This window comes from Rhinatrema bivittatum, chromosome 14, assembly GCF_901001135.1.
Source record: "Rhinatrema bivittatum chromosome 14, aRhiBiv1.1, whole genome shotgun sequence".
Lineage (NCBI taxonomy): Eukaryota > Metazoa > Chordata > Amphibia > Gymnophiona > Rhinatrematidae > Rhinatrema > Rhinatrema bivittatum.
This window is the reverse complement of record NC_042628.1, coordinates 47,900,161-47,926,633: the sequence shown is the minus strand read 5'-3', so window position 1 is coordinate 47,926,633 and position 26,473 is coordinate 47,900,161. Positions and strand designations below refer to the sequence as shown.

The 26,473-nt window shown below is 44.8% G+C and overlaps 1 protein-coding gene across 1 annotated transcript in view; it reads left to right on the top strand.

The window, feature by feature from the left end:
- Window positions 1-26,473, top strand: part of DNASE1 (deoxyribonuclease 1) — a 39,573-nt gene extending 13,100 nt beyond the window's left edge. Inside the window, exons 4-9 of the mRNA XM_029577446.1 lie at window positions 9,878-9,961; window positions 14,130-14,245; window positions 15,390-15,502; window positions 20,060-20,214; window positions 21,038-21,134; window positions 24,516-26,473. Of these exons, the coding sequence (XP_029433306.1) occupies window positions 9,878-9,961; window positions 14,130-14,245; window positions 15,390-15,502; window positions 20,060-20,214; window positions 21,038-21,134; window positions 24,516-24,569 (619 nt within the window). The 3' untranslated portion in view covers window positions 24,570-26,473. The remainder of the gene's footprint in view (window positions 1-9,877; window positions 9,962-14,129; window positions 14,246-15,389; window positions 15,503-20,059; window positions 20,215-21,037; window positions 21,135-24,515) is intronic.

The window sequence follows — 26,473 nt, the reverse complement described above, 5'->3', positions numbered from 1 at the left end:
TCATGCACATGCATTTTATATTGTGCACGCAAATATACACTGACTATATAAAAGACACAAATCTACTCAATAATATGTTTGCATATCAAAAAGATAATGCGGCATGTATTTTCAACATAGCTGGATAAGTAGCATTTTAACACTTATTTAGCCAGATAAGTAGCAGTTCTTGAGACTTATCCGCTATGTGGCAAAACTGCCACATACCCGGATAAGCCAACATTTTTCCATATAAGTGGCACAAATTTGTTATGCGTATTTGTGCTCCTAATTTTAATTATTTCCACATATTACTCATGTATTTTTCTTAGCACTTGCTGGCTTTTATCTGTGTAAATCACCACATTTTGTAATATGCGCACGTGAAATAGAAATTACTACTTAACTGATAATTTCCTTTTTTAGTATAAACAGGTGGCGCCAGAACAAGTGGGTTATACACCTTTACCAGCAGATGGAGACAGTGCAAAGCTGACATCACAGTATATATACCCCTGCAGTGACATGTCTGCCAGTATTCTCTGCAAAAGCCAACTGTGAACAGACTAACAAAACTTGATAATTCACACCAAGCCTCAAACAGTCACCAAATCTGCACATATGCTAAGGAAGTGGAGAACTTTCTCGCTCACAGCAAGGTGGCAATCACCGCAGTAGAATATCCACACTTCAGCAAGCAAGCCCTCTCAAGGGCCGTACCATAAGACAAAATTCAAGTCAGTTCTTCATGAAAAACAGGCCTCTGCCGCAGCAGATCCCTGTGCGCCTGAAGCTGGAAGGGAGAGTCCACTAGAAGCCTTCGCAGATCTACATACCATGGTCTCCTGGGCCAATCTGATGACACCAGAATCACCATCCTCCTGTGACGCTTGATCTTCCGAATCACCCTGCCCAACATGGGCCACGGGGGAAGGACATACAGTAGCTCGCCCTCTGGCCACTCCTGCATGAGAACATTGATGCCCAAGGACTTCAGATCTCTCCTGCCACTGAAGAAAAGAGGAACTTTTGCAGTACGAGAAGTTGCTAATAGGTCCAGAAAGAGAAGGCCCCAGCGGTCCACTACCAGCTGAAATGACTCGTTTGACAATTCCCATTCTCCTGGATCTAGACTCTGTCTGCTGAGAAAGTCTGCTCTTACATTGCCTTTTCCTGCAATGTGCAAGGCTGAGATACACTTCTGCCCATTCCATAAGATAGGATATTTCCTGTGACCCTTGCTGGCTCTTGGTTTCTCTCTGCTGATTGATGTAAGCCACCGTCGTCACATTGTCCAACATTAATCAGACTGCTCAAGCCTAGAAATGATCGGCGAACCGCAAGCATGCCAACCGGACCGCATGGGCTTCCAGCTGATTGATAGTCCAGAGAGACTCTAGCAATTGGGAAGGCTGAAGACTGCTTTGGACAGGTTCATCACCCAGCCGAGCTCCTGAAACAAGGAGATCACCTTGCATGACATCAGGAGGCTCTCTTCCAGAGTCTTGGCCCGAATCAGCCAATTGTCCAAGTACGGGTGGACCAAAATATCTTCCTTTCTCAACTCTGTTGCCTACACGATCATAATCTTGGTCAAACCAAAAGGTAGTGCTCAAAACTGATAATGATGCCCCAAAACAACGAAGCGCTGAAATCGTTGATGTTCTAGCTAGATGGGGATATGCAGGTACACCTCGGAAAAATCCAAGGACATCAGAAACTCCCCCAATTGCACAGCCATTATCACTGAGCACAAAGTTTACATGTGAAAATGAGTTACCAGCAAATGTCGGTTGACCCCTTTGAGATCCAGAATGGGGTGAAAAGAACCCTCCTTATTGGTTACAATGAAATAAATGGAATATCAGCCCATATTTTCCTGAGACTTAGGAACTGGAACTATAGCCCTCAGACTGAGGAGCCTTGACAATGTACCCTCCACTGCCTACCTCTTCTGTGGGGAATGGCAGGGAGACATCATGAACACGTCCCAAGAAACACTGTGAAACTCCAGCGCATATTCATCTCCGATATGATGTGTACTTTAATGTCGGTATAGAAAAGCTGTTAAATAAATAAATAAATAAAATCTCACATCCTCCAGGACCCACTAGTCTGGCGTGATTTTGACCCACCTCTGATAAAAGAGAGAGGGATGGCCCCCTATTTCCTGTTCCCAGGGTTGTGTCAGCACACCTTCATTGGGAGGCTCAGGAGGTTCCGCTACCCGAGCCTGCACCCCATCTGGGCTGTCTGGGATGAAAGGACTGAGACCGACCCAAAGGTTGAGTCCTCTGAAAAGCTGCTCCTCTGAGGGTTGAAAATGCTTGGATCCCCTAGAACGGCCTCTCATGCTAAAAGAATGGGGCATCTGCTTCTTATCCTCCAGCAATCAAGGAACCTGGAACGCACCTCCTTTATTGGCCATTTTCTCCAACTCACTCCCAAACAAGAGCAAGCCTTTAAAGGGCAACTTCATAAGGTTAGACTTGATCGCATCGGCCAACCAATTTCTCAGTCATAACTCTCGCCTGGCCGCTACCACTGAAGCCACCCCTCTGACTGAGGTGCGGACCAAATCGCAGCCTGCATCTGCCAAAAAAGTGGATGCTGGTTCCATTAATGCCCTGGAATTCACACCAGATTCATCGACCGCCTGAGAAAGAAGTAAACAAGAGTGAGCCACCAGGGAACAACAGGAAGCTAACTGCAAAGTCATTGCCATTGCTTCAAATGCTTGCATAAGGATGGCCTCGATTCTTCTATCGTATGCATCCTTCAAGGCTGCTCCTTCATTTTTAAGAATAGTAGTTCGCTTCGTGACAGCACACACAAGCGCATCCACTTTCAGAAAGCGCAATTGCTCTCTCGCAGCTGGCTCCAGGGGTAGTACAGTCCTTCCAAGACTCGTCCCCCTTTACAATTTGCTTCAGGGGCACCCCATTCAAGATCAATCAATTCTTGAATGGCCTGCATTATAAGGAAAAAACATGAGGCTTTACACAAAGAAGTCAAAATGCGATTCAGCCCCCATGTACTCCCAGCATTTTTAATGTCTGGAAAATCAGAGCCGGCAACTCATCTCTCTGAAAGAAATGCAACACAGTTCTGTATGGTTCCAATCACGGAGTAATGTTCCCATTCTCCAGGGAGTAAGGATCAGCTTCATCATCCATGCCATCCGGATCCCTATCGGGAAGACCAGGCATCAATCTAGGCATATTCCGATGCTTACCTACCGAACCAGGCGTGTGGGATTTCCTGCAACTCTGACCTGGTAAGATTGGCCAGGGCTGAGGACTGTGCCTGAAGAAAAGACTGCAATCCTTGAAAAAATTCCACCCAAGAAAAGGCAGAGGGATCCATACCAAATCCAGGAGGCGCCTGTCCTGTGCCCGCTGAACTACCTTCCCCCACTGTCAGTTAGGGGAACTTCAAAATCAGGCGACCCATCTGGCACATCTACCCAGACCCGCATCAGGCTGGGGAGAACTGGGCTTAGTAAAATCAGACAAAGGCAATTCCCTCTAAGCCTCTAAGCAGCGCTGATACAAGTTAAAGGGAATGCCAGGCCAAGATGCTTGAATATGACAAGCAGCACAGAGGGTAAGACACTTAGGTTTCTTAACTGTAGGCGCCATCAGTCTATTAGTACACACAAACAGGCAACTGAGAAGGGTGCATCCAGCTGTATCTGTGCTGCAAAAAACTAGACATCCAAATTTTAGGAGTGCATCCTTGTGCCTTGATGATCGCCCAAAAATTGAGCGCCCACTGCTCAGCTTGTGTATATAGGTAAACGCGTGTGTGTTGCTCAGATATACGCCCTTATCAAATGGATGCCCAATCAGGCACCCAACAAAGCATCCAACTAGGCACCCAAACTGGACACACAACTGGCTGCACAGCCAGATGCGCTTACACAAACCAACGGTCCTGAAGAGGGCAGCCTAATGCGCAGGAAAAAATGTGCAAAAATGCCACCGCAGCCTACCATGTGGCGAACAAGAAAGAAGCCTGAGAGCGGGGCCTAGCCAAAAAGGCTGCTCAACCCGCTAGGCTGCCCACGTCCCCTCAGCTCCCCCAGAGGCGGAAACAAACATCGGATAAGCACGCCGAGTATGGAGACTGTAGAGAAGAGGAATGCCTTACAAAAAAGACACCCCTTCTCTGTAGTTTTTTTTTTTTTTTTGCTTTACTTGAGCTCAGCCCATCCCCACTGAGTACAGAGTCAGTCTCTGATTGTGTGGAAAGAAGGCATATACCGTCACCACTGTGCTGGGCTTCCTGCACCTGCTTGCCTTCCAGCTATCTCTTACAGCTAAGTCCATGCCGGCTACTGGACCAAAGCACTCATCTGAGGGATGGATCCAATATATCGCCTCAGGAATTCTCAAGTGAGGAAGGGACCATATGGAATCTCTGCAGGAGAATGGGGTGAATTAAATTTCTATCCTCTTTTCTCCTTCTAAAAACTATAAGTAATCCCCAGTAGGGAGATGCACTGGAGACAGAGTCTGCTGGAGACAGAGAATACTGGTGGGCTGATGTCACTGCAGGGGTGTATATACTGTGATGTCAGCTATGCTCCGTCTCCATCTGCTGGTAGAGGTGCATAATCCACTTGTTCTGGATCCACCTGTCTAAACACTAACAGGCCAATTCAGTAAAGTCCGCGGGAGAGCGGACGAACGCCCGCTCTCCCAGCGCGTGCACCGGCCACTCGCCGGTGCGCGCGATTCAGTATTTAAATTAGGTGGTGCGGTAGAAACAGGCAAAAGGAGGCGCTAGGGACACTAGCGCGTCAATAGTGCCTCCTTTTAGCCCGGAGCGGTGGCTGTCAGCGGATTTGACAGCCGACGCTCAATTTTGCCAGCGTCGGTTCTCGAGCCCGCTGACAGCCAAGGGCTTGGAAACCGGACGCTGGCAAAATTGAGCGTCCGGTTTTCAACCCGACAGCCGCCGGCCCATTTAAAAATTTTTTTTTCTTTTTTTTTTACTTTTTTTATCCTTCGGGACCTCCGACTTAATATCGCCATGATATTAAGTCGGAGAGTGCACAGAAAAGCAGTTTTTAGTTTACTGCTTTTCTGTGCACTTTCCTGGTGCCGGCAGAAACTAGCGCCTACCCAATTTCTTAAAGTAAAATGTGCGACTTGGCTGCACATTTTACTTTCTGTATCGCGCGGGAATACCTAATAGGGCCCTCAACATGCATTTGCATGTTGAGGGCACTATTAGGTGCCGTGGGTTGGACGCGCGTTTTCCGCCCCTTACTGAGTAAGGGGTAAGGGAAAATGCGCATCCAAGAGCAGGTTAACAGTGCGCTCCATCAGAGCGCACTGTACTGTATCGGGCTGAAAGAAAGGTGACACGGAGTGAGGAATCAGCTGAATGGGGAATTCCCTTAACAGAAGAAGGGCCAGACTCTTATACAGAGCTGGACAAAATCTTCCGCCTGACCAGCCACCTCCCCCTTGGGTTCAGCCCACATAATTCTGGTGACTAGCAGGGCTTTCTGGAAACAGTACGTGGCTTGCAAAGGTCTGGGCAGGTAGTGTTCAGACAAAGTCAGGATTCAAGCAGGAGATGAGGGCAGGCAGCAAACAAGCAAGGTCAAGGCCAGAAACAGTCTGAGTCAGCAACAAAATCAGTCCTAAGAATGCTGACATTGAAGGCAAGGTGAGGCAACACAAAGGAACCAAGCGGGAACCAGGGACTGGCACAGGAAATAAGAACTGGGACAAGGCAACAGAGGCAAGGCCTGGCTCTGGAAACAGGAACTGGAACTGGAGGTAAGATAAATGCGGGAGACAATGGATGGAACCGAAAGCCCACAGGGAGCAGGGACCACAGAGAGGACCAGGCAAGACAAGACAAGACAAGGCAGGACAAGCCTAGGGCTGGACAGGACCACAAGAACAGGACAAGGAAAATACAGACAAAAGCTAACAGGGAACTAAAACAAAACAAAATACATATAATACCAGTCAAGGGAGAGCCAGACAAGGAGGCCTAAGCAGGCCACAAGGGGAGGCAGAGCGAGACTTGTAGGCCCGAAGGCAGGGCAAGGAGGCCACAAGACAAGGCAGGAAGGCCAAGGAAGTCACAGATCAAGGCAGGAAGGCTGAGGAAGAAACAAGGCAAGGCGAAACAAGAAGGCCACAGGAGCCACACAATAGCAAGGCAAAGTAAGGTGGGCCAATGCAGGGAGCCGAGGGGACTCAAAGGAGATGCAGGGCTGAATATGGCTGGCCTTGCTGAGTCATGGGATCACCAAGGAGGTGGCTAGAATGGGAGAGAGTTTGGCTCCTTGAGGACCTCTGCTGGTGGGTGGGGGCTGCCTAGCAGCCAGGATCGTTACAGAAGGAAATTACCAGTTTTACCAATTAGTCCATCAGTTTGCCCATCAGGTCATCAAGATCCTCCTGGTTCTTCAGCCCGAACTCCCCCCAGTTTACCCAGACTCCTCACCCAATCATTATTTGGCTATAAAGAAATTTATTCTCAATTGCAGTTACATGAATTTGTGCAATTTGTGTACGCGCAACTCTTTGAAAATTCCCCTTAGTGGTGCCACTGGACTTCTTCTCTCCATCAATATTCCTTCTCCCTGGGAATGAAAGTTAATTCATTCCTGCCTGAGGACACAGGTGGTCCCTCAGTTCTTTCTCTGTGAAAGACACCAGCTCCTCTATTGTTACATGGATCTGAGTCCCTGGGCCCTAGGGTACTCAGTTAATATAAAGAGGAAAATTATGACTCAAAGAAAGAGAAAACAAAAGAAGAGGCAGGAATGGTGGAAGAACATCCTCCCCACTAAATGAAAGGCTTACAAAAACCATTACAGAAGGAAAAGGAAAGTACTCTGTCTCCAGTACTTGCCCAGGTCTCAATCCCTGAGACCCCAGAGTCCTTTCCTTGAAAAATAGACAAATAAGGATCAGCAAAAGGCTATGCCACCCCTACTAGGATCGACTAAGGATGGGCTTGTATAGGCTAGGAGCTCACCATTTACATCCCCCACACATGAGGAAGCTAATCCCGTTCTGAAACCAACTCTCAAATGTCCATCTCTTCTGGTGGAGATCCTTAGGTTCTCCACATCAGCGTTTCCCAACCCTCTCCTGGACGGGCACCTCTCCAGTCAGGTTTTCAGGATTGCCCCTATAAATATGAATGAATTAGACCGGGTCTCTGATACATACTAATCTACCTACAGCCACGTTATTTATTTATTTATTTATCTAAAAGTCTTCTATACCGATGTTCGTCGAAACATCACCTCGGTTTACATGGAACAAAAGCAACGGAAATTACAAGTAACAGGGGAAAGGTAAGGGGTACAAAAAACCATAAGGAGAGCAGAGAAGCATAGGAACAAACAACAAGTTATTTAATATATATCTTTTACCGCTTTGTCATTTGTTAACCGGTTTAGGCTTAATTTACTATATTTAAGCTTTAAATATAAATATTTAAAGCATTAATATAGTAAATATAAATATTTATATTTATGATGATATTCAGCTGTTATTTCCGATAGAATGTAATATTGAATCTACTTTTAAATTAATAGATATGTACTTCAAAATTATTGGTCAACTGCTTGTACAAATGAAATTGGTTTTAAACTTAGACAAATCTGTTTTTATGGTGCTTGATAGAAAAAATGTTAGTCAAGAAAAAAAAATAATCAACCTCGATGATCTAACTTGTTATAAATTAACAGATACTACTAGAAACCTAGGTCTTATCATTGACTTTGAATTCAATTTTAAAACCCACATATCCAAAAAAGTTAAGGAAGGTTTTAATAAATTAAGTCTGTTGAAATGTTTAAAACCGCTGCGCTCTCAAAATAATTTTAGATATGTTGTACAGATCTTACTGTTTTCAGGGCTTGATTATTGTAACTCGACTATGTTAGGGCTTCCAAAAACAACTATGCGACCCCTACAGGTGATTCAGAATGTTGCAGCAAGAATTCCGACAAATACAAGAAAAAGAGACCATATTACGCCAGTCCTAAAATCATTACATTGGTTACCAATTGAGTATAGAATCAAACATAAAACTTTATGTATGATTCACAAGATTATATACAGAGAAAAAACTGACTGGCTGAACTCAATTTATCAAACTTCATGTGCCCCAACGAGAACTAAGGTCAGCAAATAAAGGATTATTGTTAGTGCCTACAGTAAGATCTGCACATCTTAGCGAAGTGAGGGACCGGGCCATTTCAATCGCAGGGCCAAAACTGTGGAATAGTTTACCAGTAGATCTTAGAATGCAGGATAATCTGAAAAAATTCAAGACCTAAAAACATGGTGCTTTCAACAAGCGTACGGAATTGAAACCTGAGAGCTGTTAGCTAAGACAAAAGTTATCTGTGGATTCTCTTTATCTTTCTTAACTATACTTTATCTTGTTTTAATGTGTAGATTTTAACTATCGTACTATTTTATTTTTTATTGAATTTTTATTGTATTTATTCTTGTTTCTAACTGTTTTTTATTGAATTTTATCATGTAAACCGTAAAGATAGAATTTTTGTATTCTGTGACACGGTATATAAAAGCTGCATAAATAAATAAATACCTCATGCATATTCATCACTGGGTCTCTGATATATACAGATCTACTGGTTAGGTGTGCCTCCAGGAAAGGCTTGGGAAACACTGCTGAAAACAAGGTTTTATATCTATAGGAGTTCTTGGTACATAGGACCCTCTGCACAGGACAATCATCAGATCCCTGAAAATTGACCTCAGTGTATTTTTCTTTTTTTTTTTGGGGTTGCTATGTTCCAAAGGGCACACAAAAGAATTTATGTTTCTAGGGTGTTTTCAATACCAGTCTTTCCCCTCTTGCTCATCCCTAAGGTGTGAATTCTTTCTGTGGGGGGAAGCTGATACTTACGGCCCAGGTAGCGGTGTACTCTTCCCTTAAGTGTGCAGTTCTCTTTAGAAACTCTTGAGGTGTGATGCTGCAATGATGTAGGGACAGACAATTTGGACGCAGTACTGGGTGTTCAAATCATATTTTACTGATTGCAGGAAAAAGTTAATAAATTGTCCAATCAACAATAAACTAGAGTGTGGCAACTCTAAGGGTTGGTCACTAGATGTTCCTAGTAGCCCACAAAGCAGCTGGCAAGAATACCACATTTCAGCTCCTCCACTAGAGGCAGCTTGAGTGGGTGGACATTGCCTATAAATAGGGGCTAGAGCAATAGTGTGTGTGGCATTTGTGTTTGGATTTTGTAGAGGGAGGATCTCTCTTGTAGTTTTGTTCCAGAGTGAGGTCTACCCCCTTGCTAAGTACATATATATATATATATATATATATATAATATATATATATATATATATAATATATATATATATATGAACTATTGCGAACTCTTTATTCCTCGCCTGTTTCTATGTTACCATTTGTTTTGACCGGTGCAATCTTATTTTTTTGTAATGCCTTGTACAATTCTGTTTGATGTAATGTCTTGTGCAATAATGTTGTTACAATGTAAACTGATTTGATATGTTACTTCAACATGAAGGTCGGTATAGAAAAGTTCAAAATAAAATAAATAAATAAATAAATATATATATATATATATATATAAAAGGAAGTGGGCTATTCCTTTTGGTGTACTCCATGCCAGATTGGATACCCTTCTATTTAGAGTGAGAGACTTTATTAAGAATTTTACTGCTTTTGAAAGCTATTTCTTTCTCTGGAGGGCAGCCTGGCTCTTGAAGATGGGAGAAAAATCATTTCTAAGAACCCAAACATGGCAGATTGGATGGTCTCTGGCGATGACTGCTAACGTACGTGTGCTTTCCTACATGGCCAGTGTTGAATGAAATGTCCTTTTTTATTCTGTCCTTCCCAGTGTATCGGAGGACAGCTACTCCTATGAGATCAGTGACCCCTTGGGACGTGACAGCTACAAAGAACAGTACCTCTTCATTTACAAGTGAGTTCAACGCCTGACACAAAGGACCTGGTAGGCTGGGGGTAGGTGGTGTGAGGATATCGGCCAGACCTTCTCTAGACTTGCACTGTCTTTGGATTTTGTTCCGGGCGCATTAGGACGCCTCCATACCAAGGGCCCAGCTCTGATGCAGTGTTTTTGGGTTTTGACCTTTTGCATTAGATGCTGAATTGTTGTTCATTTATTAGGGGTGGGAGTGGGGGTGGAAGGACCATTTTCAAAGCCAATTTCCTGGTTAAATGGGAATTTATCTGAGTAAAGTTGGCCTGGCTGAAAAGCACTCTCTCCACCCCCCCCCCCCCCCCCCCCCCCCCCACCTCCCAATCCGGGTAAAACTATGTCCGAGCTTCCAGTAGTGCAGACACTCAACTGGGTCCTAAAGAAGTGGCCCTGAGGGAGGAAAACAGCGTGCGCACATGTGGTTTTCAAATACATGAGCAAGACCACCCATAGAAATAGCAGGTGCAAGATAGCACACACACTTCACGCCAACTAATGTTCAAAGAGAGGTTACCCACCCAGGTCGTTTCTCTCTGAAAATTATCTGCAAAGCCCTCTGGGGACAGGGAAATACCTACAGTACCTGAATGTGGTCCGCTTTGGAGCACCATGAAAGGTGGAATACAAATAAAAAATGATTTATTAGTAGTATTATGATGTGTAATGCCCAGGCTTTGCACCTTACACGGGCGATTCAAAATCACCCCCCTTAAAACGATGCTCTGCTGGAACTGTAGCAATAGGAGTACAGAGAGGGAGGAAAGACATGGAGCATGGACTAGAAACCTGAAATTTCTCAGCGAGAGGGAGAAAGAGATGGGTCCTCGTGAGACTGCTTTCCAGGCAGAGACCTGTCCAGCAAAAGAGTGCTAACTTATGAGCCAGGGGGCCACAGGTTCAAATTCGGCTCAAATCGATCGTGAACGAAAGTCACTGCCATCTCAACTCGTCATCTGGCGGCTTATGTGAAATGTGCTGCTGCTGGTCTCCGTCCTCACTTGTCCACACTACTAAAACCACCACTGCAGTTTATGGCACTCAATTGGCACCATTGTTGGTAGGAAAGTGGTCAGACTGAACTGGCACAGAGACTGCGTTTTTTTCTCTTACACCTAAAGCTGATTCTCCACTGAGCACGACTGAGACACATTGGTGGGGAAACGAAGGGAAGCCCATGTAGCTGTGTTTTTTCCCAGGCTGCTTCAGTGCCAGAGACGACCACATAAGTCTGTGTTCTCTCCGAGAGACTTTAACAAACTGAATTTCCAGTGGTGGAAGAGGGCAGCTCAAACATAGCAAGTAACCTGACTTTGACAGAATTGCCGACTGTTTCCCAGGAAGATCCTGCATTTACGACAAATGGCGCTCTTTAAATATCCGGCTGTGGTGGCCGCTCTGGACTTGCCTGGCTAACTGGTGGCTAAAAAGTTAGTAGGATGTCCAGACTGGGGCAGGAGTGTTCCAGGGAGGTTAGCTATCCTGTTACCTTTGCCAGATAAGCACAATATTCAGTGATTTCCAGCTAAGTTCGCCGACTAATGTCAGCAGCAGGATAGCGGCTCAGTATGGGCCTCCGAGTATCCAGTTCAAGGGCAGCACAAAAAATATACAGCAACCTCAGTTCTCGGATTGTGCAAGTGAATACAACTTCATAGACGTATCTGATACGGGGCTAAATAACTGTCCTCCTATGGTATCCAATCCAGGAAGTTAATTCTAGAAGCTGATCGCAGTGAAGCCAACCCCCAAAATTCTAGTATTAGTACCTTCTTCACCTGAGATCAGGATTGTTATTATGGCACCCCTCTGGGTTAGTCGCCAGATGGCCCTAGTATCCCATAAACCAACTAGAAGGAATGCTACAGTTCAGCCACTTCCTCCAGAGACTGCCCGAGTGGGTGGACCTTATACAATAAGTAGGGGCCAAGTGGAAGAAAGGAGAAATGAGAAGAGGATTGAAGCCCCTCCACGGGATCTTCCCCCCCGGGACACAGCCACGGGCTGGGTAGCAGGTCTCTGCTAGAAACTCAGGAAGGATTGTTTCATGCTTCAAGGGGATCCCACACAGACAAGGATTTCCCAGAGTCTGGGGCCGATATACACTCAGTGCAGGAGTGTTAGGAATCTCCCCTGGAAACCGTTAGCAGACGTACACAGAGCAAAGATACATCCAGCTGCACTTTCAGTTATTTTTCCAAGTTGGACATTGATTACATTTTGGAAACAACTTTATTTTGAACACCCAACTCTGTGTCCTGCTCTATTTTGTCCCAGACAAGCGCCACTACAGCACCAGTTCAAACAAACCTACACGCAAGGAGAAACTCCCAACAGTAAAAAAACAGACCAGGAGGCTTTCTCACCCCTCAGAGCAGAAGCATGACCAGGTCTGTTCTCGTTCAGAAGAGACCTCCTGACTCCTCCTACCTGCAGTGCACATCAGCATCATTGCAGGAGGGTTCTAGGCCACACTATCCCACCAGCTTTTGGAAAGGCTTGGTTAATAACAGAAAATATCCTAGCTTATCCCATAATTGGTATTACTGCTCGAGCTGCACCTGATCTGTGGTGGGGCAGTGTGTGTGCGTGTGAGGAAAGCTTGCCTTACTGCTGACTGTGCTCTACCTGCTCTGTGTAGGGGGCAGTGTTTGAGGGAAGGTCCTGTCAGGCGAATCTAATTGATTTCTTTGATGGGGTGACTAGAGAACTGGATCAGGGAAGAGCGCTCGATGTAATTTACTTAGATTTTAGTCAAGCTTTTGATATGGTCCCACACAGAAAACTCATCAACAAAATGAGAAACTTGGGAGTCAGCTCCAAGGTGTTGGCGTGGATTACAAACTGGTTGACAGATAGAAGACATCAAGACAATGGGTGATGGTGAATGGAACCTACTCTGAAGAGAGAATGGTGTTAAGTGGAGTGCCACAGGGATTGGTGTTGGGATCGGTTCTGTTCAACATCTTCGTGAGCGACATTGCGGAAGGGATAGTAGGTAAAGTTTGTCTATTTGCAGATGATACTAAGATCTGCAACAGAGTGGGCACGCCGGAAGGAGTACAGAGAATGAGACGGCATTTAAGGAAGCTGGAAGAGTGGTCGAAGATATGGCAGCTGGGATCCAGTGCCAAGAAATGCAGAGTCATGCATCTGGGGTGTGGTAATCCGAAAGAACTATATGCGTTTGGGAGTGAAGGGCTGATGTGCACGGAGCAGAAGAGAGACCTTGGGGTGACAGTGTCTAAAGACCTGAAATTGACGAAGCAGTGTGACACAGCCAAAGCCAGAAGAATGCTGGGCTGCATAGAGAGAGGAATATCTAGTAAGAAAAAGGATGGGATAATCCCCTTTTACAGGCCTTGATGAGGCCTCACCTGGAGTACTGTGTTCAGTTCTGGAGACCATATCTCAAAGGAGACAGAGACAGGATGGAGGAGGTCCAGAGAAGGGTGACCAAAATGGTGGGTGGTCTTCATAAAATTACTTATGAGGAGAGGTTGAAGATCCTGAATATGTATACCCTGGAGGAGAGTAGGAGCAGGGGTGATATGATATGACCTTCAGATACTTGAAAGATTTTAATGATCCATGGTCGTCAACAAACCTTTTCCATTGGAAACAATTTAGTAGAACTAGGGGTCACGATTTGAAATTCCAGGGAGGAAGACTTAAAACCAATGTCAGGAAATATTTCTTCACTGAGAGGGTGGTGGATGCCTGGAATGCCCTTCCGGAGGAAGTGGTGAAGACTAAAACTGTGAAGGATTTCAAAGGGGCATGGGATAAACACTGTGGATCCCTAAAGGCTAGAGGATGGGAATAAATAAAAAAGCTTATCTGGCACAAAGCAGCAGTTACTACCCTTAAGAGAAACATTGGGGGTAACCTGCATGGAGCAGCAGTTACTACCTTGGGAAGCTTGCTGGGCAGACTGGATGGACCATTTTGGTCTTTTTCTGCCGTCATTACTATGTTACTATGGTATTGTGAAGCTTGCACTACTGCTGTCTGTGCTGTACCTGTTCTGTGGATAAATGTGGGATGTTTGGTTTATTCTACTGTTCCTTTTCATGAATTCTAAATTAACCACTCTAACAGAAAATAAAAGGCACCAGTTTACTGAGGTAAATAAGATTCCTCTCCACCACAGGACAGAAATGATGCAGATAACAGAAAATTATCACTACCATGATAACCACGGGTACTCAGGAACAGATGTCTTCAGTCGTGAGCCCTATGTTCTGAAGGTCTACTCTCCCATCTCAGGTAAGATCTGCCATTTTCTACCTCCTTGCCATCTGGCACACATCCTGTAAGCATAGCTGCTAATTTCACAGCCCATGGAGCATCTCGCTCCAGTTCACAGTCTCAGCCCCAAACACTGCTCCATTTTCCCTTTCTTTCTGGGGTACTGTGGGTGCTGTATAATAGGGTCCTGTTTTTCTGTGTTTGCTGTCTTTCTAAGCTCTGACTTACCATGGGTGTGTTCCAAGAGTCTATGGTACTGTGGGTGCCGTGCTTTGAAGGTCTGATGAACTGCGGGTGCCGTGTTTGGAGGTTCTGTGGTACTGTGGGATCTAGGTATCGAGGCTTTGTGGTACTATGGGTACTGTATTCTGAGGGTCTGTGGCACAGCAGGTGCTGTGTTCCAAGGGTCTGTGGTATTATGGTTGCTGCATTCTGAAGGTTTGTGGCACTGTGGGTGCTGTGTTTGGAGGCTCTGTGGTACTCTGAGTGCTGTATTCTGAGGCTCTGTGGTACAGCAGGTGCTGTGTTCCAAGGGTTTGTGGTACTATGGGTGCTGCATTCTGAAGGTTTGTATTACTGTAGGTGTTGTGTTCCGAACCTCTGTGGTTCTGCGGTACTGTGGGTTCTATGTTCCGAGGTTCTGTGGTACTAAGGTTGCTGTGCTCCAAGGCTCTGTGGTACTGTGGGTGCTGTGCTCCGAGGCTCTGTGGGTGCTGTGTTCCAAGGCTCTGTGGTACTGTGAGTGCTGTCCTCCGAGGCTATGTGGTACTGAGTTTGCTGTGCTCTGTGATACTGTGGGTGCTATGCTCCGAGGCTCTGTGGTACTGAGTTTGCAGTGCCTCAAGGCTCTGTGGTACTGTGGGTGCTGTGCTCTGTGGTACTGTGGGTTTGGTGCTCCGAGGCTCTGTGGTACTGAGGGTGCTGTGGACTGTGGTACTGTGGGTGCTGTGCTCTGAGGCTCTGTGGTACTGTGGGTGCTGTGGTCTGTGGTACTGTGGGTGCTGTGCTCTGAGGCTCTGTGGTATTGAGGGTGCTGTGCTCTGTGGTACTGTGGGTGCTGTGCTCCAATGCTCTGTGGTACTGAGGTTGCTGTGCTCCGAGGCTCTGTGGTGCTGAGTTTGCTAGAATCTTAGTCTCTCCTCTGACTGTATCTGTTTTGCAGTTGTTGCTGAGTTTGCTTTGGTTCCCCTGCATGCGGCACCTAAAGATGCATTGAGAGAAGTGGATGCCCTCTATGATGTATATGAAGATGTTATAAGGAACTGGGGAACTGATGTAAGTACAGCACTCGGAGAGCTGATGCCAGCCTCAGATATACACCCACACATTCTTAGAACTGACATCACTCTCAGAGGCACCCCCCCCTCCCCCATATCACACATACCCACAAGCACATGACAGCTGGCATCACTTGTCGAGATATACTGGCACACAATAGACAGCTGACATCAGTTTTAGGTCCATATATACTATGCACTTCCCCATAGAGACAAAAAGGAAGAAAACGCTTAGCACCTCTGACTCTTAGAAAATAGGGATGAAAGGTACCTTAAGAAGTCTTCCAGTCCAGCCCCTTCCATCCCAGGCAGAAGTTTCTCGCACTCACTCTTATAAGCTGTCAGCCTTGGAGATTCCACCTCTGCAGGCAACTGGTCCCAATGCTTTCCTATCCTCATACCTCGAAAGTTCATCTTCCTATCTAACCTCAGACACCACTGACAAAACTCATTGCTTCTCACCACGTCTGTTCCTCCCTTCATTGGAGTCGGTAGGTAGAGCAGAGCCTGAGGAACCATAAAAGCAGCAGACTGTGTAGCCTGCAGTCATTGAGAATGCACTAGAGTGGTGAGAGGGTTGCGGAGAAGTGGAAGCAAGCTTCAAGCACAGGAAGGAAGGGGGCAAGCCAGGAGAAAGTGCCTATGCAGTGCTGGGGAGACTTCTGTCTGAGGTGACTGTACTGAGCTCTGAGAGAAGCAGCTGGCTCTGGAACCAGTGAGTCTCTTAGTTAATAAATCTATACAATTACAAAAAGAAAAAAATAATACAGGACAAGGAAGGTAGATTTCTGATATTGATTGGGAAAATACATGGGGGAGAGATCACCGTTTGTAATTTATATGCACCTAATGAATACAATCACAAGTTTTTCACTACACTAGTTAACATAGTATTGACCGATACAAAGGGGTTCCTGTTTATGCTAGGAGACTTCAACTGTGTGCATGTCCCCACATTAGATAAATAACCTATTCCTAAAGGGATGGGAGGGAGAAGTGAGGAAGGAATTACATACCTATGTAAATTGTTGCAATTAAGTGATATATGGTGAGTTTTACACCCTGAAGTAAAGGAATTTATCATGTGTCTAGGACAGATACCTCTCTATCCTGAATATATATATATACTAGTTTCTCAACAATTTTTTTCAAAGGTATTAAGAGCAGAAATAGGCCTACCAGTAATTTCAGACCATTCCTTGATATGGGTGGATATTAAGTTAGCAGAGGAAGGGAGAGGAGAGCGAATTTGGAAATTTCCCAGTTATTTAAGGGGAGATATAGAATTTCAAGCATTCCGTCGTCAGAAATGGACCGAGTTTGAGAATTACAACGCTCAACTTAAAGAGGACCCACAGCTTTACTGGGAAACCAGTAAAGTGGCTCTCAGGGGGAAATAATCTCCTATGTCATAGGTAGAAATTCCAGACTGAATAAAAATAATATACTGCAGCTGGAGGAGAAGCTTAAACAGCTAAAACAGCTGGGTAGCTGCCAGGTTCTTGTGGCCTGGTTTTGGCCTCTGTTGGAAACAGGATGCTGGGCTTGATGGACCCTTGGACTGACTTAGCATGGCAATTTCTTATGTTCTTAAAAAGAAAATTAGAACAGCACAATTTGAAGAGAAACAAGGAAGAATACTTGAGCGCATTAGAGAGTTTAAACACACTCTTACATCAGAAAATCCAGAAAACGTTATGGCGCACTGAGCATAACTTCTTCCGCTTTGGAAATAAGGCAGGGAACGTTTGTCTAATATGATAAAAGCATGGAGGGGGGGAAACCTGTTACGGATCTGAAGGTAGACCCTTAGTCCAAGGTAGAGTTGGCACTACCTGAGAGAGTAAACCCTCTTAGGTCCCTACCATCGGAAGGCGAGGCCAGATAAAGCCGGAGTCACTAGGTATTTCACCACTGGAGGCCCACGATCCCCCCCCGGGTGGAGCCGGTAGGGACCTGGGCCGCTTGGACTTAGGTGGGCCCCTGAGGACCGAAGAAAAAGTCTGGATGCAGGCACCTCCTGCAGGTCGTGGAATCCAGACAGTTTTTTCTGCTTTTCTGTACTTCTACCTGAGCTCAGCCTGCTCCAGGCAGGCGTTAGTAGCTGAGCGATAAATGTGCGTCTGAGACGCACATTTATTTTTTTGCATGCGGAGTGAATGAGTAATAGGTTCATTCACATGCATTTGCATGTGACAAGCGCTATTACATTCACTCTGAGTCCGACACGGGTTAAATAGGTACTAATCCCCCTATTGCATTAGGGGGTGGATTAGCACCTATTTAACCTGCATTGGAGTGTGGGTTATACAGTGCGCTCGGCTGAGCACACTGTATTGCATCGGCCCTTATATGCTTACACACTTGCAAACAGCTGCACTACTTAGCAACATAAGGCTGCCCCAAGTTCCTCAAATGGAATTTCAGGCTCTCCTGGTCCCATCCAGTGGACCCATTGCCTTTGTGAATGCAGCCTGGGCTGCTTTGTCCTGACAAACTGCTATCTGCCTTTGAATGCTTTTCTCCCTTCCTTACTCAATTTCCTTATTATTTCTAACTGGCTCCCCAGACCAGATTCCCTGAAAACTACAATTCCCAGCAAGCTTTGCTCAAGAGTGACATAATTTCCTATCTGGCTTTCCATACCTCTTCTAAAGCTCCTTCCAGTGGTCAGCTATCCAATATACAGGAAAGTCATGTTTGCTATCTTACAGAGTTCCAAGCCTGGAATTATTTCTGTTCTGTACTGTTCTGTGTTGGAAGACAGACATAGTAGGCTCACTCATCAGAAACTGATTAACAAGTATAATAATGAACTGGGGCTATCTCTTGAGGCCAGATACTGGCAGTCCATTTGGAACAAATCTTGTATACCTCTATGTCTCTAAAAAGGTTGGTGCTCTTTATTAGGTTACGTCACTGCATGTACAGATACCAGTTTTTTATTCCAGTATTTACCCTACTGCTAGTCCTCTATGTTGGAGGGCCTAAGGAAGGGTAGGTTCACAACTTCATAGATGGCGAGTTGCATTTTTGTCCAGAATTTCTGGCATTTCATGGAGTCAGTAATTTGTTCTATTATTGTTTTGTTTTGGGTTTTTTTACTGACTCTCATGGGCTAAATTTTGTTTATTGGAGCTATGGGGTGGTTCAATATCATCTTCTATCTCTAGAAATATAGTTTCTCAGTTAATTCATGTTGCTAGATTTACTGTGGCTAAGTTTTGGAACTCGGCTGTTGGAGTTCTCAGATTCAGGAAACTGCTACTGTGCAAAATGTACTTTATTATTATAAGGAGATTTGGAAAGATATAAAAAGACCTGGGGCCCCTGCTGGTCTCGCCTTTGCCTTGGATTAAATTTACTTTGTTGGTGTTGATGGTATTATTTTATGTTGTTAATTCTCTGCTTTTGTCTTTACTGTGCTTAATTGTTTGAATTACGCTTTTTCCTATTTATACTTTTATATAATTTAATTGCCATATCCAGTCCTGGTTCTGTACTGTTTTTAGTATCTTACTTTGAATAAATAGTTTACAAAAATAAAAAAGAAGATATTTAGGGTGTGCATAAGGAGAATCCACCAGGGTTGTTCCGTTAATGTCCTCCATTCTACCCTCACTCACACCTTTACATATATTTTTGTTTGCCTCGTGGCTGCTTGAAACCTCAAAATATTTACTCTTACTTGGTCCCTTGCTGCAGCCACTTAGATTTCATTAAAATTATGAGTTTCTAATCTGTCTCTTTTATTTTCTATTTCTGTCATGGCAAAATCAACCAATCCGGCTTAAACAAGCTGTGCCACATGCCAAGAAAGGAAAAAGTGGCAAAACCTTTAGCTCTCAGAAAACCCCTGGCTGCACTTTCTTATGTCAAAAGCTGCTTTTAAGGAGCAGTACTGCTTTCTCCACAGCAGATGGCGCTACTCATCATTTTTAAAAGCTCTTTGCCAGAGCCTGCATACAACTCAGCCATCTTCATACCAGATGTGCCTTTCTTTTCTAAACTTACCTCATCTACTCACCCTCTCTCTCATACATACACATACATACTCACTCATACCCATCATTCCTGTTCACACACGGCTTGGTTCCATGGAACTACTGGATCATATGCATTGCAAAGCACACATTCACTGCTGTGACTCTTGCACGCACACTCAGGACTCCATCACAAGAATACAGCATAGCACTACTATCTACATTAACCCTACTCCTACTTATTCGCACAATAAACTCATACACGTTCCCTTCAATTTAAATCCAACTCTGTGTTGAGCAAGTCTGAACTCATGTCTTCTGCACCATAGATATCACATACAATTATACCCACAATAAATTCTATTGCACAGTGGATTACTCCTATGTGTCAGGGAGTTGAAGTCATATCAGACTCTCATTTCGGGGATAAATTCCACTTTTCTCTATGGTTATATGAAAATTCCAGGGATAAAAGCCACTGCTCCCTATAGGTGTATCAAAATCTTTGCCGTATGAGCTGCTTCTTTTGAGGTACTGAAGAATTGGGAATAATTACACCTATTTCTTTCTAGAATATCCTGTTCCTTGGTGACTTTAACTGTGATTGCTCTTACCTCTCTGACAATGACTGGCCGCATGTCCGACTGCGCAACAGTGAAGAATTTGAGTGGCTGATTCCCGACTCTGCTGACACCACTGTCACCCACACAAACTGTGCTTATGACAGGTGAGAGGACTATGCAAGCGAGGAAGTCTTGTACGTTTTTTGGTCAACAATATCATTTTCCTAGATATTTGTCTTAAAATTGTTCTGTATGTATGTCCATATCAGGACATCTCCCTACTTCTCTGATCAGATTTCCTTAGCATTATTTAAATTGGCCTATAATGGCTCAGGCCAGGTTCCCTTATACCTCACCACCTCTAATAAGACCTCACTGTAGGGTCTTTGAGAATTATCGGAAATGCTTTTCAGCCCTAATTGATGAAAGTAGTTCCTTTCTGGCAGCATCATGTGCAGCCTTGGGATTATATACCTTCCCCTTTCACAACAGTTTTTACCGTTCTCCCCTTATTAGATGTGGCATCTCAACAAACTCTTGTGGCCAAGCAGGTTTGATTATAGCCCCTACAGATCTTCCTCATGTCAGATTCTCCAGTATTAACAGTTCCCAGATCTCCAGCAGAATCAGCAGATTTCCAGCTAACCACTCTGACAGCTTCCGGATGGGCTCTGCCAGCAATGTTCCCACAAAATCTTTGAGGGCAGTGTGCGCAAAAAAGTCCTCATGTGCAATACAGTGTACAGACTTGTGCACAGTGCTCTTTGAAACACCGTTCTACTTCCTTTGCTTGGTGTGCTATGTTTTCATCTGTGTGTTTGTGTTACGATCTGTGTGTGTATATACATACACACTCATACAGCTTACAGGCAATATTGTCTGCCAGTCCTTGGAAAGGATGAGAATTATATGTGTTCTCGAGCTGCCCTGTAGCTACTGTTGATGACTGTTTAGTAACCGGGCATTCCTCTCTGGGATGTCTTGCAGGATTGTGGTTAGCGGCTCTGCACTGCAACACGCAATTGTGCCTGGTTCTGCTATCGTGTATGATTTTCAGAAGGAGTACAATCTGTCGACAGAGGAGGTCAGTTACCAAATAATCTTTGCAAATTACATGTGGTGAGACGATACTGTGCATGGCGTATTTACCAAGCCCTTTAGAGGATTTCTCAAGCACGCGCTGAGAATTCTGTGTGATTCAGTGCATGGGGGTCCTGTGTCTCAATGTCTTCACCTGCCTGTGTATCAGTATATGGGGTACCTTTGTCTCTGTGTTTGGGGGTGTCTGTCTGAAGTTGTTTGTGTCTCAGTGAGTGAGGGGCCTGTGTATGGGGATGCCTGTGTCTCAGGGTATGGGGGACCTATGTCTGAGGTTTCTTGTATGTCAGTATGTGTGTGATTGTAATCAGGAGGGATGCTGTGTTATAAAACCTTTAATCAGTGGAGATTACAGTTTGGTGTTCCTGAAGGCTCTGTTTAACATCTATCTATATTTATTAGGTGGTACTGTATAATTAAAAATGCTGGATCAAACTATATTATGTATGCATATGATATCCAAATATACTGCATTTAGTTAGGAACCTAAGGCCTGGATTTATCAAAATGCGGAAAGTACCACATGCGATAGCAAAAGGGGTGTGTTTTATGCTAATATAGCATTTATCACAATTTACGCTAATTACCTGTGCGAAGAGCTAAGTTAGCGCAAATTGTGATACCCTTTTCAGATTCTGCGATAAGTGCCAACCTGTTGTATTTCCTGCATTCAACCACTGGGGGACCATTGTTGAGAGAGAGAGAGAGAAAGACTGGCCATAATGTCATGGCCCATAGGTAGGTATTTGTATCCCTATGGTAGGCCCACCTAGAAACTCGAGGTGGGGATTAGGTAAGAGTGTAGGGGGTTAGGGGCCACTTTGACATTCTACGTGACACCTACGAACAGAACAGTGGTCTCTTGTGAAAATTTGATGGCCTTCGGAGTGAGGAAACTCACTCCAAGATGAGATTTGGGCAAGGTTCTCTCAACCTAGCTTGATGTTACCCAGGTAGAGAGTCCATCAAGCTAGGTTGAGAGAACCTTGCCCAAATCTCATCTTGGAGTGAGAGAACATCAAGCTAGGTTGAGAGAACCTTGCCCAAATCTCATCTTGGAGTGAGTTTCCTCACTCCAAAGGTCATCAAATCTTCATGAGACCACTGTTCTGTTCGTAGGTGTCACGTAGAATGACAGGGATACAAATACCTACCTATGGGCCATGACATTATGGCCAGTGTCTCTGTCTCTCTCTCTCTCCCCCCAGGGTTCTGGACCCTTCAATTCACCTGAAATTGGCCTTACGGGAGACATCGCAAAGGGCGATGAAACCTTACCGCACAGTCACGGCAGCTATCGCACAGCCTAACGCAATCCAAAGAGGTGTAGTTAAAATCAGCATTAGGGCTGTGTGATAGCTCTTCACAGACAGGCTAACCCAGCCCACTCTCCACCCCTAACTCCTCCTATTTTCTGAATTTGCATCGCACCATACGATATGGTGTGATCGCATGCGTTAAACACGTTTTCGCATGCGAAAACACCTATCGCATTTTGATAAATGACCCCCTATATCTTTGTCTGTCATCAGTGCTGGTGTGGTTGAGTACTAACCAGCTTAGCCAAAACCATTTGGATTCATTGCCTGACTTTGGATTGTCATTTTCCTCAGGCGCTTATTAAAGATAGGTTAGTCACCTCAACTGAGGAAGTGTAAACTCTGCTATTTACTATAGACTTATTTTTCATGTTTCATAGCTAGATTGCTAATGCTGTAAACATTTTTTTTCTTTATTTGCAATATTAACATTACCTTCATTCTTTCCTTGATAGGGATGAGTTAGCTATTTAATCTATGTGCTGATTTTTAAATGTTGGATTGTTGTTATGCATTATCTATTTATCGGGTCATTTATCAAAATGCCCTATGGTGCGATGCAAATCTGAAAAAGAGGAGGAGTTAAGCTGGAGAGCGAGAGAGAGACAGAGACTAGCTATAATGCCCTCACCCTAGATAGGTATTTATATCTCTATGGGAGGCCCATCTATTAACTCGAGGTGAGATTTAGGTATTAGTGTAGGGGGTTAGGGGTAGAGAGTTACCCAGGTAGAGAGTCCATCGCTAGGTTGAGAGAACATTGCACAAATATCATCTTTGAGTGAGTTTCCTCACTCTGAGGGTCATCAAATCTTCACAAGAGAGCACTGTTCTGTTCGTACGTCTCACTTTGAATGTCAAAGTGGCCCCTAACCCCTACACACTCTTGTTTTTTCCTACTATATCCTCTCACTCGCTCGCTTGTCCCTCCCTACCTCAGTTTCCTTTCCCTCCTATTGATCACAGACTCTCCCCCAACATCCCCTCACTCTCGAGTTCCTTCCCCCTCTCCCACTGTGGTTACCAATGGCAGAGACTGCAGGGCCCAGGAAGCCAGTAAGATCAGCAGCAGTGGGGCCAGTAAACCAACATTCCAATAATGGCAGAAGCAACGCGCTTGACTGGCAATCACCCCATCTGTCTTTGACCTTTGCTGATTTCCCTTACAGCCTCCTCACTTGTGCTGGGAAATCTCACAACAATCAAGGTAGGGTTGCCAACTGGCTCCAGATTTTCAGGGCAGGTCAATCCAGTCCTGGTTTTACTCCCCTGCATGCAGGTACTTACACAGCCTTGCTTTTCTTAGGGAATGTAATAGGGAAATCAGAATAAATCCCAGCATGCAATGGGGGTAAAACCAGGACTGGATTGACCTGTCCTGAAAATCTGGAGCCAGCTGGTAACCCTAAATCAAGGTCATGTGCTGCCTCTGTCTCAGGGTAAGCATACAATCTACTCTGTTTCTGCTGGGGAGTCAGAACTGATTTGCAATTTCGGCTCTATTCTGCTTCCTTGGGGCCCAGACAAAGAGAGGCAGAATGCAGTTCTGGGTCATTCCACCAGAAAATAAGCTCTGGATATCTGACACAAAAAGAGGTTTCATTAGCTTTACACAAGTTTGAAACTTGTGAGCAGTAGTACCATTCATCAAGGCCATGGCTGAAGCCTTGACAATTAGCACTACTGCTCACAAGTTTCAAACTTGTGTTAATTCAGTCTCTTTTTGTGTCTGGTCTTTGCTCTGCTCTGTCTGCTTCGGGATCATCCCCCTCCCTTCCTGTTCTCTAGGGAATAGGAGAGATGGGGGAGCTGAAATAGGGAGCAGAATGGTTTTCTTGCCTGCTCCAGGTTCACCCACTCCTCTCTGCAGGCTGCCTGGGTGGGAGGGGATGAAGCAGAACGCCTGTTAAGTCTTGAAAGAAGTGGTGGAACTCCATTCTTAATTTGTTCCCCCATAAATTAAGCCCACCTGTTACCTCTCTGCTGTTTCTGCCTCATCCTGTGCACCGTGTGGTAACTGATTCGTTTCCTCTCTGTTGTTTCTACAGGCATTGGCAATCAGTGATCATTTCCCTGTAGAAGTGGAACTCAAGTGTACCTGAAGACCTGAGTAGCCTTTCTTTTTGCATTGCTGAAGCCCTCAGCAGCTGTAAAGTCCCCATTTTCCTCTCTCTGATGGATATTGAATGTGCTAGGCTTGGTTTAAGTTAAATAATGTTAATTCCCCTGAAGCAGATTACTTTTTTTTTTAGTATTTTGTCTCAGCCTGTATGCTACTACCACTACTACTTACGTTATTACTTGTGAATAGATAGTGTAATAATGGATCTCAACACTGAGCTCAATTTTTCCCCTCCCCCAGACTTTCTTCTGTCTCTTCCACCTGTACAGTGCACATTCAGTGCTGGAAGCGCTAACTCTGGAAGTCATTACTTACAGAAAATGAAGTGCAGATTAGTTCACGTTGTTATATTGCGTCTCTGGATTAAATTCAGCACAGCGGGGGTCATGTGATGCTATGAGGGAGAGCAGATACAGTACCTGAGCTCTCCTGGGACCCTCTCCTCCTCCTTTGCTTTTTTGCAGTGCTTTCTTATCACCTATGTATCTGCCTTCCACCACACCACAATCTACCTAGGGTGCCGTTCCGAGTCAGTCTACAGCTATGGCATCTAAATCTGCAAAGAAAGACAAGGACAAGATATAGGGAGGTGATTCCAAAATGGCCGACATGCCTGACACTCCTGTCGCAGTTGAACCGCCAGACCAGATGAGCTCAGATGTGGCGGCTGCCGTGCTTGCAGCTCTTGATGGCAAATTTGATCAGATATTTACTCAGCTTTCAGGGGTAAGCACTCAGCTGGCACAAATTCACCAGCAATTACAATCTGCAGAGCAGAGGATAAGACTTCCTCCATGTGCACTGACATACAGCAGCCGCACACCCTGTGTGAGTCCCTGCAGGCCAAAGCAGATGACCCAGAAAATAGGTCTTGCAGAAACAACTTGCGGCTAGTGAGGATTCCCGAATCCCTTCAAGATAGGGATCTCGGGCCGCGGTTGGAAGCTTGGCTAACTCAAATCCTAAGTCTGACAGAAACTCATTGTCCCTGAGGAGTGAGAGGGCCCATTGCCTAGAGCCTATGGTATCTGGGGACTGTGCTCCTGCAGTGATTTTTCGAGTCCTTAACTTTGCTCACAAACTTGAAATCCTAAGAGCGTTCTGCCGCCAGAAAGAACTCTGCTTTGAGGGGGACAGAGTATTGCTTTTCCAAGATTATTCTGCGGCGGTGGCCTTGCGGAGGAAAGCGTTTGTACCAGCATGTGCTCAATTAGCACAGAAGAACATCAGATCTACACTACTTTTCCCTTCCAAGTTGATCTTTCACAAAGGGAAGAATATTTTTTTTTACTTCAGCGGAGGAAGCTCAGAATTTTATTCAAGGGCTCAACTCTGACTCTGGATGAAGTTTCCCTTAATCACCCTTTTGCCATCTGATTTTATAGCTGCATGGCTTTCTTATTACAGCTTTCAGTCCTCTTCTGGACACTGATTGGAAGTGGGGGAGTCCCCACAGCTCACATGGTTTCTGCAAACTGGCTAATCTTGGCCATTTTAGCTGGCATGTGGAGTGGAGGGTTTTCTTTTTTTTAGCCCTCGCCCAATGCCTCTCTGAACTAGGGGGTCTATTCTTTTTTCTGGGTGGATTTGACTGCTGAGAAGACGTCTTAGGTTGTGTTGTTCTCTTTTGCTGCTTCATAGAATATCTCTCACCTGCATGGTATAGATATCTCATTTCTATCTCTTCTTGCTTGGGAGGGGTGGTGAGTCTGGGCTGGGGGCCCTATCACCTATTTGGAGGTAATGTTTTTCTTTCATATTGCAATATCATCCCTCATGGGTGTTTTCAGTGAGGATTAGATATTTTATGAGGGTAAGTCAGTAAGTAAGTCACAAATCTCTCTACTAAGGTAATAAAACATATCTGTAATGTTGTCATATTCC